This window comes from Halichondria panicea, chromosome 15 (genome assembly GCF_963675165.1).
Source record: "Halichondria panicea chromosome 15, odHalPani1.1, whole genome shotgun sequence".
In the NCBI taxonomy this organism is placed as follows: Eukaryota; Metazoa; Porifera; class Demospongiae; order Suberitida; family Halichondriidae; genus Halichondria; species Halichondria panicea.
The window spans coordinates 4,246,206-4,257,177 of record NC_087391.1 but is presented as its reverse complement, the minus strand read 5'-3'; the positions used below and the strand labels follow the sequence as shown (position 1 = coordinate 4,257,177).

The window sequence follows — 10,972 nt, the reverse complement described above, 5'->3', positions numbered from 1 at the left end:
TAAGAATCTTGGAAAGAGGACCTTATGTAACAGTTTGGAGTGATCTAATGGCTCACAATAATAAAGTAAGTCAGTATGATAGTAGATCTAATGCCTGAGGCCTCCTGTGTTCTGAGCATGCCTATATAGTAAGGCCTATTCATTGCTAAGTTACCAAATCCTGCTCATAAGCCTATATGCTTTGCTTTGCTTGCTATTATGGATGTTGTTATTGTATCTGTTGGTTATTTAATGATGACAAGAAGTACTATGCTTAGACAACAAGCTGTAATTAAAAGTAAAAAGAATTCAGCAAGAAGAAGAACTCGTTTTTATGAGAGACAGGCTCAAGAACGTTTGCTGTTTGCTATGACAATGTCTTTAGCAACAGCCAGAATGTCCTCAACACCGAGAACTATCTGGACAAGAGAAAGAAGTTCTCAGTGGTGGGAGCGGGTTGTAATGGAAACGTTTACCCATCAAGACTGGATGCACAATTTCCGAATGAGCCGAGAGACGTTTTTATTCGTCTGCCAGGAATTAAAATCTATTGAAAAAAGAAATACCTCGATGAGGAAAGCCATTCCACTCCAAAAAAGGGTTTCTATCGCTCTATGGTTTCTCTCCACCAATTCTGATTTTAGAACGATAAGCCATTTGTTTGGTGTCTCTAAAGCATCGGTTTGCCTCATAACCAAAGATGTGTGTATGTGCATTGTTGACCATCTACTTCCTAAGTATATCCGTATGCCTTGTGGTGATGCATTGAAGCAAGTGGTGGCTGGGTTTAAAGAGAAATTGGGGTTTCCACAGTGCGTTGGAGCAATTGACGGTACACATATACCTATAATCTCACCACAAGAGTGCCCAGCCGACTATTACAACAGAAAAGGTTGGCATTCTATCATTCTCCAAGGATTGGTTGATCACAATGGTCTTTTCATGGACATTTACGTTGGCTGGCCAGGACGAGTCCACGATGCAAGAGTTTTCTCCAATTCCTCACTGTTCAGAAAAGGTCAAGAAGGATCATTGGTACCCACTTTGACGGAGATGATAGAGCAGTGTGAAATTCCACTCGTGATTCTAGGTGATCCGGCATATCCACTTTTAAAGTGGCTCATGAAGGCCTATCCCGACACAGGACGTCTCACCCTTGAACAGAAGACTTTCAACTATCGCCTTAGTAAAGCTCGAGTGGTTGTTGAGCATGCGTATGGTCGTTTGAAGGCTCGATGGAGATGTTTGATGAAGCGTAATGACACCAATATTTGTGATATACCTAACATTGTCTCAGCTTGCTGTGTTTTGCACAACATCTGTGAACTTCGAGGGGAATCATTTGATGACGAGTGGATTGAGAGTGACTCATCATTTAGTATGATTAGACAGTCGGCATCTGACTCAGTAGATATTAGTGGTGACCAGATAAGGAGTGCATTAACACAATATTTCAGTACATGATATTAATGTGACGTATAATTATATGTAATAAGGACTGTAATACTATGATTATAATTATAACGTTTGATTATTGAAGTTAGTAATTCGAGTCTTGGTTAAATGATTGTGATGGTGGCGGGAAGTACTGTCTTGGCTGCTGTATCATCTGTTCAAGCATTTGCATCATCTGTAGTTGGTGTGCCTGTTCCTCCTTTCTTCTCACGTCTTCTAATTTTCTCTCTTTATCCCATCTTTCTTCCTCTCTTTTTTCAAATCTTTCCTCTGCTTCTCTCTGGTAGCTTAAGAATGTCTCCGTCTGCCTCTCCATAGCCTTCTGTCTTGTTTTTTCTGGGGTTTTTTGTTTTAGGGGGAGCACCTGTGTGTGTAGATTTTAAGTGTGTGCACTTGTATGTTTTCTATGAACTTACATTCATCTGTTTTCTCCTTTTCAGAGGTACTGGCCTCTCCTTCAGTATTGGCCACAGCACCGGCACTCTCCACTGGAAACTGTGGCTGAATTTGACTGCCATCTGTGTTAATAAATTTAAGATAAGTATCAAGTGTATCATTATAATTATTGTACCGTCTGTATCCTCCACAATCTCATCCACCCTTTCCTCCATCTCAGAGCTTGTGTCAACGAGGAAAGATGGAGCGGAGGCTGGTCGGTGCCCCAGAATCCTATCCAGCTCGTCATAAAACTTACATGTTTTCCTCCTTTCCCCAGTCTTGTTATTGCTATCCTTTACTTTTTTGTAGTTTGTTTTTAAGTTTTTAATTTTTATCCTACATTGCGTCCAGTCTCTTTCATATTCCTTTTTCTTCATTTCTTGTGCTATTTTTTCGTAAATTACTTTATTTCTTACAGCTCCGTCCAGTTGCTGCTGCAAGTCACTAGCTCCCCAGATAGCTATTAGTGCCTTCATTTCATTGTCACTTCAGTATGTGCCTCTGTTCATTGTCTTCTCTTCTTATAGGACTTCTTATGCCACAAATGAATTCTTTGCATTCCTTTAATGCGCTTGCAGCTGTTTACACTACTGTCTAAACCGCATTGATCCGGCTTCAAACCACATCAGGTAGGCGGTTTACGTAAGCCGGTTTTGATAGCGCATTAGTGCGTTTAGACTAGACCTCGTTTGTAGTAATGCGCTTTACAATGCGCATTAGATGCTGCGTGTAAACAGGGCGTTTTCCTGGAATCCTCCCCAATTTATTAATTATGGACAGACTCTTCATAACGTACATAATAGATAGATCTATATGGATAATGAATTCATAGCTATAACTCGGTTGTGTTCATACAGTGGTTTGCACAATAGTTGCACAATAGTTGTCCAGAGCAAATTAAGGCAACACAGTCAATAGTAAACCACAGTTATCTTTATAAGGTAGTCAGCTATGAATATCATAATAATTATGCTGTCGTGTACTTATAAATGTAAATACTTATGATTGGAACATTTCTAAGACAATATGCTGATACCATTGTGTATGTAAATATTAAGGGTGGTTTTGTGGTGATTAATAGAACAGTAAAATTGTTATAGTGGGTAATCGGGTAGGGAGAGAAAAGACCAACGGTTTCCGGCTATGGTTTGGGATTTTGTTGCTCTGTAACTACAGTGCCCAGAATAACAAGTAAGGATTGATACAATAATGAAAGCACCGCGGGTGCTGATGCCTCGGTGGAGGTGCCAAAGCTACATAACATAAAGCTACTAATAGCTAGCTTTTATACACACAATGACATTGATTATAATTATCATGATTAATTTTGCTGCATGCAGAATCCAGAATCGCAGGGAAACTCAAAGAGTGGGTAATGATCGACGATGATCTTTGTTAAAACGATCGATGCCAAACGTTCAAGTCTAAAATTAATGGCTGCAAGTCAGCAGAGCCTTGCAGCTCTCTTCTCACTCTTGCAGGTACCAATAGCTAGCGTTCTAGTGCAGAGTTAACTACTAAGTAGAGTAGCAACACTCGGTGAACAAGTTTTGCTACGAACTCTTCTGAAAAGGCTGCAATGGCATTCCAAGTAAGCAAAACTAGGCATAACTCGAGAACGAAGCTTTATATTGCAAATCCACAAATAAGAAGCCATGAAAACATGACTAGAAGCCTATAGAAACTCTTACTTGCACTTCATTCATCCTTAAGCAGCTGAAACAGTCTACACACACACAGACACACAAACACACTACCGTATACCTCGCTTGCGCATGCGCACCGAAGCATTCATTTGTGGTATAAGAAGTGGTATGTAAGGTAGCCTCGATTCCAGGCCGATTAAAATACGTATTTTAATCGGCCTTGAATCGAGGCTAGGTATAAGGAGAAGAACAATGAACAGAGGCACATATTGGAGTGACATTGAGATAAAAGCAGTAATAGCTATCTGGGGAGCTACTGACTTGCAGCAGCAACTTGATGGAGCTGTAAGAAATAAACTGATTTACGAAAAAATATCAAAAGAAATGAAGAAAAAAGGATACGAAAGAGACTGGATTCAATGTAGGGTAAAAATTAAGAACGTAAAAACAAACTACAAAAAAGTAAAGGACGGTAACAATAAGACAGGGGAACGTAGGAAAACATGCAAGTTTTATGACGAGCTGGATAGGATTCTGGGGCACCGACCAGCCTCCGCTCCATCTTTCCTCGTTGACACCAGCTCTGAGGTGAAGGAAAGGGGTGGATGAGGTTGTGGAGGATACAGACGGTACAATATAATGTTATAATTGTATACTTAACTTTCTTTTTAACACAGATGGCAGTCAGATCCAGCCACAGTCTCCAGTGGAGAGTGCGGATGATGTGGCCAATACTGAGGGAGAGCCCAGTACCTCTGGAAATGGGAAATAGATGATTGTGAGTTAAAAGAAAACATACAAAATTAATTTTCAATAATAATTATCTATACACACCCAAAAACAGGTACTCCCCCGCCAACAAAGAAAAGCAGGAAAAACAAAACCGAAAAGGCTATGGAGAAGCAGCTGGAGACATTTCTGGGCTACCAGAGAGAAGCAGAGGAAAGATTTGAGAAAAGAGAGGAGGAAAGATGGGAGAGAGAGAGAGAAAGTTAGCAGAAACAAGAAGAAAGGAGGAACAGACGCACCAACTCAACATGATTCAAATGCTTGGACAAATGATACGGCAACCAGGACCATCACAGTATTATCCACCATCATCGCAACCATTTAACCCTGACTCACCGTAGGACTACTAACTTTTAAACATCAAACATTAATCATACAGTCATATAACAATAAAATAATGATGTGTATGATAACATAAGTTCACATAATTATCATGTACTAAAATATTGTGTTAATTACTCCTTATTTGGTTACCACTAATATCTACTGAGTCAGATGCCGACTGTCTAATCTCGCTAAAGGATGAGTCAGTCTCAATCCACTCGTCATTAAATGATTAATTCCCCACAAACTTCACAGATATTGTGCAAAACACAACAAGCTGAAACAAGAGTAGGTATATCACCAATGCTGGTATCGTTGCGCTTCATTAAACATCTCCATCGAGCCTTTAGACGACCATAGGCATGCTCAACAACTACTCAAGCTCTACTAAGGCGGTAGTTAAACGTCTTCTGTTGAGGGGTGAGACTTCCTGTGTCGGGGTAAGCTTTCATGAGCCACTTCAAAAGAGGGTACGCTGGGTCACCTAAAATAACGAGAGGAATTTCATGCTGCCCAATTGTCTCTGTCGAATTGGGTAAAAGTGATCCTTCTTGTCCTTTTTTAAATAGAGAAGAATTAGAGAAGACTCTTGCGTCGTGGACTCGTCCTGGCCAGCCGACATAAATGTCCATGAAAAGACCATTGTGATCAACCAATCCTTGGAGTATGATGGAATGCCAACCTTTCCTGTTGTAGTAGTCGGCTGGGCACTCTTGTGGTGAGATGATCGGGATATGTGTACCGTCAATTGCTCCAACACACTGTGGAAAACCCAGTTTGTCCTTGAATCCAGCCACCACTTGCTTCAATGCATCACCACAAGGCATACGAATATACCTGGGAAGAAGATGGTCCACAATGGCGAATGAATGCACACACATACGTCTTTCGTTATTAGGCAAACTGATGCTTTTGAGACACCAAACAAAATTAATGGCTAATTGTCCTAAAATCCGAGTTTGTTGAGAGAAACCACAGAGCGATAGAGACCCTTTTTTGGAGTGGGATGGCTTTCCTCATAGAGGTATTGCTTTTCTCAATGGACTTTAACTCTTGGCAGACAAATAGAAACGTATCTCGGCTCATTCTGAAATTTTGAATCCAGTCTTGATGGGTAAATATTTCCATTACGACCCGCTCCCACCACTGAGAACTTCTTTCTCTTGTCGAGATAGCTCTTGGTGTGGACGCAAAGCTGACTGTAGCTAATGACATTGTGACAGCAAACAGTAAACGCTCTCGAGCCTGTCTCTCATAAAACCGATTTCTTCTGTTTGCTGACTTCTTTTTGTTTGTACTTACAGCTTGTTTTCTAAGCATAGTGCTTCTTTCCCTCAATAAAATAGCAACAGATACAGCAACAGCATCCATGATAGCAAAGAGCAGAACTTTTGGTTGGTAACTTAGAAATGAATACTAGCCAGCTAGCTATGGGCATGCTCAGAACAAAGGCCTCAGGCATTAGATCTACTATCATACTGACTTACTTTATTATTATGAGCCATCAGATCACTCCAAACAGGTCCTCTTTCCAATTGACTCTACTAGGGGCGTGGCTAGATTGATTTTTAGGGAGGTACGTTAGGCTGAGGAGATGGCCGGTGTCATAAAATTTTGGGCCCCCCATGAGATTGGGCCCCCCCCCCCGGACCTAGAATTTTAAAATTTTAGGCCCCCTCTTAAAAGTTTAGGCCCCCCTATTAAAAGTATCTCAGCGGTTATTATGATGCATCTCAAAAATTGAACAAGTACAACAACAGAAAAACTAGCTATCTATTTGCAGTCTATTTGCAGTCTATTTGCAGTCTTTACAGTGCCAGTCACTGAATGGAGCTTTCTTTATACGCGCACACTTCATGTGGTACCACCTGTCGCAGCCATCACACTGCACCATGTCGTTCCACGAGTCAGGCCTTATGCACTGGTAGCACGAAGCTACTACAGATACCCACACTATCTCACTTCGAGGGGTCTCTTGCCTTGATTTTGGGAACCTTGATAGTTTCTTCTTTTCAAAGCACCTTACCAAATGCCGTCTGAGTTTTTGCTGGTCCAGTGTCAGCGTGTTCAAAGAGTCTCCAACTAAGAGGTGGTATGCCCATGCAATAGCAAATAAGCCACAGTCATATGACTCTTGTTGTTGTTGGACAGGCGAACACTCTGCCAGTAAACCAATTTCTTGACGTTGTGGTGGACTAAGTGTGGGATGGTAGAGCTGTAGTAGTTGATTTTCTACAGATCTAGGAAATTCCTCAGTGCCTGTCTGCAGGCTGTCATACACATAGACACTGCCTTCAATACAACTTGTCAGGATCCAGTGATGACGTTCTGGCACAAACAGTATCTGCACTCCTGAATTGTTTCATAATCTTGAGACAGTTTACTTAACTCACCTTGAACCCTCGTGCGCTTGTCCAAATCAATTGGGCGAAAACCAAGACGAAACTGCACTTTAAGTGACGATTGCAACCCAGATGTTTTGGAGAATTGGCCACTTAAAAGCATCATTGCAGCATCCACATGCTTGTCAGACAGCATGCCTGTTGGGGCGAGTAGTATCTCTCTGTCATGTGCCGTGAGAGAGAGCTCATTGACCCACTGTACTTCGGTCTATGATAAGGTAAGAATAGTACAGTAAAGGTACAGTAACAGACAAAAGATAATTGATTGAGACACAACACTCACCTTCTTGAAAACATCCTTAGTCTTACATTTGTTTGACTTAGGGTCTCTCTTTGGTGGCTGTGGGTCCTCTTTCTTTGGGTCGTCTTTCTTTGGTGGCTGTTGGTCGTCTCTCTCTGGTGGCTGTGGGTCGTCTCCCTTTGGTGGCTGTGGGTCGTCTCCCTTTGGTGGCTGTGGGTCGTCTCTCTCTGGTGGCTGTGGGTCGTCTCTCTCTGGTGGCTGTTGGTCGTCTCTCTCTGGTGGCTGTTGGTCGTCTCTCTCTGGTGGCTGTTGGTCGTCTCTCTCTGGTGGCCGATCGCCTTCTGGTGGCTGTTTATTGTCTCTAGACAAGCTCCTTTCAATTAAAAAACTTCAGCCGACAGACATTCGCCTTCTTCTTGAGTATTTGACCAGAAAGGTTTTTTAGCTCATATAAGCCCTTACCTATATATACATATAATATATATATAATTATATATAATTATAGTGCATGTGAATTCATTTTAGCTGTATAACATACAGGCTGTATAGATATAACTATTATCACTAAATAATAATAACTTACCTAAATCTCGGTTGATGAAATATGGACCTAGCCATCTTGAGTCCAGTTTTCCTCCCTTCCTCTGCTTTTGAGCAGTATTCTCCAGCAAAACTTTCATACCTACGCTAAGTGTGCTGACTTGCTGGTGTTTTCTGTCATACGTTTCTTTTTGTTTGCCTTGTGCTGACTTGATGTTGGCTTCAGCTGTTGTGAACACTTCTTCACGGCTCTTCAAAAGATGCTCAATAACTTCTTCTGGGGTTCTTTCTTCAGGCTGACCGGGCAGTAGCTCACTATCAATCGGCAAACGCATCTCAGCTTGGAAGAGCATGAAGTAAGGAGAATGCTTAATCGATGCCTGACGCGATGCCCTATACCCCATGAGAATCGTGTTGATCTTCTCGTCCCAGTTATCTTGGTTGTCATTCACAGTTTTAGCCAAACACCTAGAAAGAGTCTGGTTAAACCGCTCAGTTAATCCATTTGTCTGAGGGTGGTAAGCGCTAGTGATTCTATGCTGGGTGTTGGTTTTCTGGTACAACTGGGCTGAGAGTGAGTTGACGAATTCCCGACCCTGGTCAGTGATGATGACTTCTGCACAGCCCATTCTGCACATAACCTATTAAGAGAGATTGATTTGCTGTAAATGATGTGCATAATAATTATTGCTATAGTGCACTTACAGAGTAAAGGAATTTAGCTACTCCATGTGCTGTCTTGTCTGGTAGTGCAATTGGGGCTGCTTCCGCCCACTTGCTGAAATAGTCGGTGCATGAGCGTTATGACATACTTGTTGCCCCTGGGTGTCTCTGTCAGAGGGCCAATCAAATCCATCCCAACTGTATGCCAAACCTTTGGTGTCACTGGTATTGGGTGGAGAGTCGATGCTGGTTTTAGTAGTCTAGGATTGGTACACTGGCACTTGGTACATGTTTTCACCTATAAGAAATAAGTAGATCATGCAAATACACTAAAAGCAATAATATATAGTAAAGTCCGGCTTCACTTACATATTCTTTGACTTCATTCGTTTGACCAGGCCAATAATACTTGGCTGTGATCATGTCCAATGTTCTGTTGACTCCCATATGACTTGGATCATGGATTGCTCCTATAATCCTTTTCCTCTGCTCCTTGTCTTCCACAACAAGCCTCTTCTCATCACCTTTTTTGAAAATGTAATACTGCATGTAACAGTATGTAGACACAAATATATAGCGATAACTACAATTATGTACAATATCTAGGTAATTTATGGCAACTGTCTCTTACGGGTAGATCCAACATCCACTGCATCAAAGCATTTAACTCTCCGCCTCAGGGAACGCTTGTCTTCTTTACTAAAGGATGAAGGGTACTCGTTCCTGCTTATGAAAGCATGAATAACTTCAAAGGTAAATCTTCCTTCATCACTTTTGGATTCCATGGTAGATTTAGTAACATGCCTGCTAACATATTTGCTACTTTTATACACTCTCTGACAGGATCTGAGGTGAGGGTTCACAGATAACTAATAGCTAGAAGTCATAGTGTCATAGCACTCCCTTTGCTTTGTCCATTAGTATCATGCATAGATAAGTCAGCTAATAGCTAGAAGTTATAGTAAGTCCGTAAGCGCTTTTTGTTCCTGCAGAAAAGAGGGGGGCCTAGAATGTTAACATTTTGGACCCCCTGGGGGGCCTAAACTGTTAACATTCTAGGCCCGGGGGTCCCAAAATTTTAAAATTCTAGGCCCGGGGGGGCCCAAAATTTTATGACACCGGCCATGACTGTGCAAAAGCTATATAGAGAAGAATGGCCGATACATATGAGGGGTGAGTAGTGCCAAAAGGAGGATGTTTTTAGGAGGGGGGTGTTTGTTTGGTGGCGGCGGCATAACCTCGAAGGTGGCGGCGGGTGTTTACTTGCTGGCGGCGGCTTAACTTCGAAGGTGGCGGCTTAACCTCGAATGTGGCGGAGGCTGTTTCCTTCTTCTATCTATGGTGGCGGCTGGTGTTTTTTGGTGGCGGCATGAGAGTATGGAACGCCGTTTGCGACAAAATTCAGGCAGAATCTGATAGGCGTGTGCATCCAATATAAAATCGATTTTTGAAGATCGATTTTTAATAATCGATTTTTTACAGTTGATTTTCGATTTACACGTGAACGATCTTTGACAATCGATCTGATAATCGATTTTTGAAATTCGATTTTTGATAATCGATTTTTAAAACTCGATTGCAATTGATTGATATACTAGCCTCGAATCCAGGCCGATTAAAATGGATTCAAGGCTACAGTTAGGCCGCCCTTGAAACTCAGAACATGCACAAACTCCTTCTCCGCGGCCTGGAATCAAAGCTTGGCTTGGTTAGCTATCTCACATGATAGACTATAACGCAAAAGCGAAACATTATTGTTTTTTGGAACCATTAAAAAGGAGGGCCATAAGTCACAGTAAAAATCATTAATTTTAGAACTGCTCAGTTGGTGCTATCTTATTTAGTTTCTTCATGCACCCATTTTTGTATGCTTTCTCGCCAGCACTGTTTTATTTGGCCATCTTGTGTGTGCTTAGAGAAAGAGCTGAGAAAGAGTTTGGTGATTCCAGATAGAATAGAAGTCATGAATAGTGGCTTCTTCAATGGATAGTATCACGTGATACAGCTTTAGACAGGGGCCCCCCCAGCCCACCTTCAGAGCAGTTCTAAAATCGATTATCAAAAATCGATTATCAAAAATAGATTATCAAAAATCTAATCGATTATCAAAAATCCATTATCAAAAATCGAATTTCAAAAATCGATTATCAGATCGATTGTCAAAGATCGTTCACGTGTAAATCGAAAATCAACTGTAAAAAATCGATTATTAAAAATCGATCTTCAAAAATCGATTTTATATTGGATGCACACGCCTATCACATTCTGCCTGAATTTTGTCGCAAACGGCGTTCCATATGAGAGTACAGTGTAGAGACTCTATCTACGGTGGCGGCGGCGGCTTAACCTCGAGGTTATGTCGGGTGTTTACTTGGTGGAGGCGGCTTAGCCTCGAATATATTAATGTGTGGATGTGAATAAGATAATGTTGGACCACTTGACCTTTAATTAACTATTATTATTGGCAGACTACTTCTCAAGCTTGTTTTTAGTGT

The 10,972-nt window shown here is 41.5% G+C and overlaps 4 protein-coding genes and 1 pseudogene across 4 annotated transcripts; 2 read left to right on the top strand and 3 right to left on the bottom strand.

Annotated features, from left to right (window-relative positions):
- The first annotated feature begins 726 nt into the window (after positions 1-726).
- On the top strand, positions 727-1,443 carry LOC135349268 (uncharacterized). The gene has a single exon (XM_064547777.1). The coding sequence runs from the start codon at positions 727-729 to the stop codon at positions 1,441-1,443; it is 717 nt and encodes a 238-aa protein (XP_064403847.1).
- A 158-nt stretch (positions 1,444-1,601) lies between these two features.
- Positions 1,602-2,348, bottom strand: LOC135348385 (uncharacterized). The gene is made up of 3 exons (XM_064546568.1): positions 2,006-2,348; positions 1,851-1,952; positions 1,602-1,798 (listed from the first exon to the last, which is right to left on the bottom strand). The coding sequence occupies exons 1-3, from the start codon at positions 2,346-2,348 to the stop codon at positions 1,692-1,694; spliced, it is 552 nt and encodes a 183-aa protein (XP_064402638.1). The 3' UTR covers positions 1,602-1,691.
- Positions 2,349-3,766: 1,418 nt separating this feature from the next.
- Positions 3,767-4,648, top strand: LOC135349267 (myb/SANT-like DNA-binding domain-containing protein 2). The gene is given in 4 exon segments (XM_064547776.1): positions 3,767-4,119; positions 4,196-4,267; positions 4,336-4,508; positions 4,511-4,648. Coding segments are annotated over 4 exon segments (732 nt in total). The 5' UTR covers positions 3,767-3,770.
- Positions 4,649-4,855: 207 nt separating this feature from the next.
- Positions 4,856-6,108, bottom strand: LOC135349266 (uncharacterized; annotated as a pseudogene).
- Positions 6,109-6,411: 303 nt separating this feature from the next.
- On the bottom strand, positions 6,412-9,262 carry LOC135349265 (uncharacterized). Its single transcript, XM_064547774.1, has 7 exons — positions 9,109-9,262; positions 8,847-9,001; positions 8,689-8,775; positions 7,998-8,455; positions 7,317-7,647; positions 7,025-7,241; positions 6,412-6,983 (listed from the first exon to the last, which is right to left on the bottom strand). The coding sequence occupies exons 1-7, from the start codon at positions 9,260-9,262 to the stop codon at positions 6,427-6,429; spliced, it is 1,959 nt and encodes a 652-aa protein (XP_064403844.1). The 3' UTR covers positions 6,412-6,426.
- Positions 9,263-10,972: the final 1,710 nt, after the last annotated feature.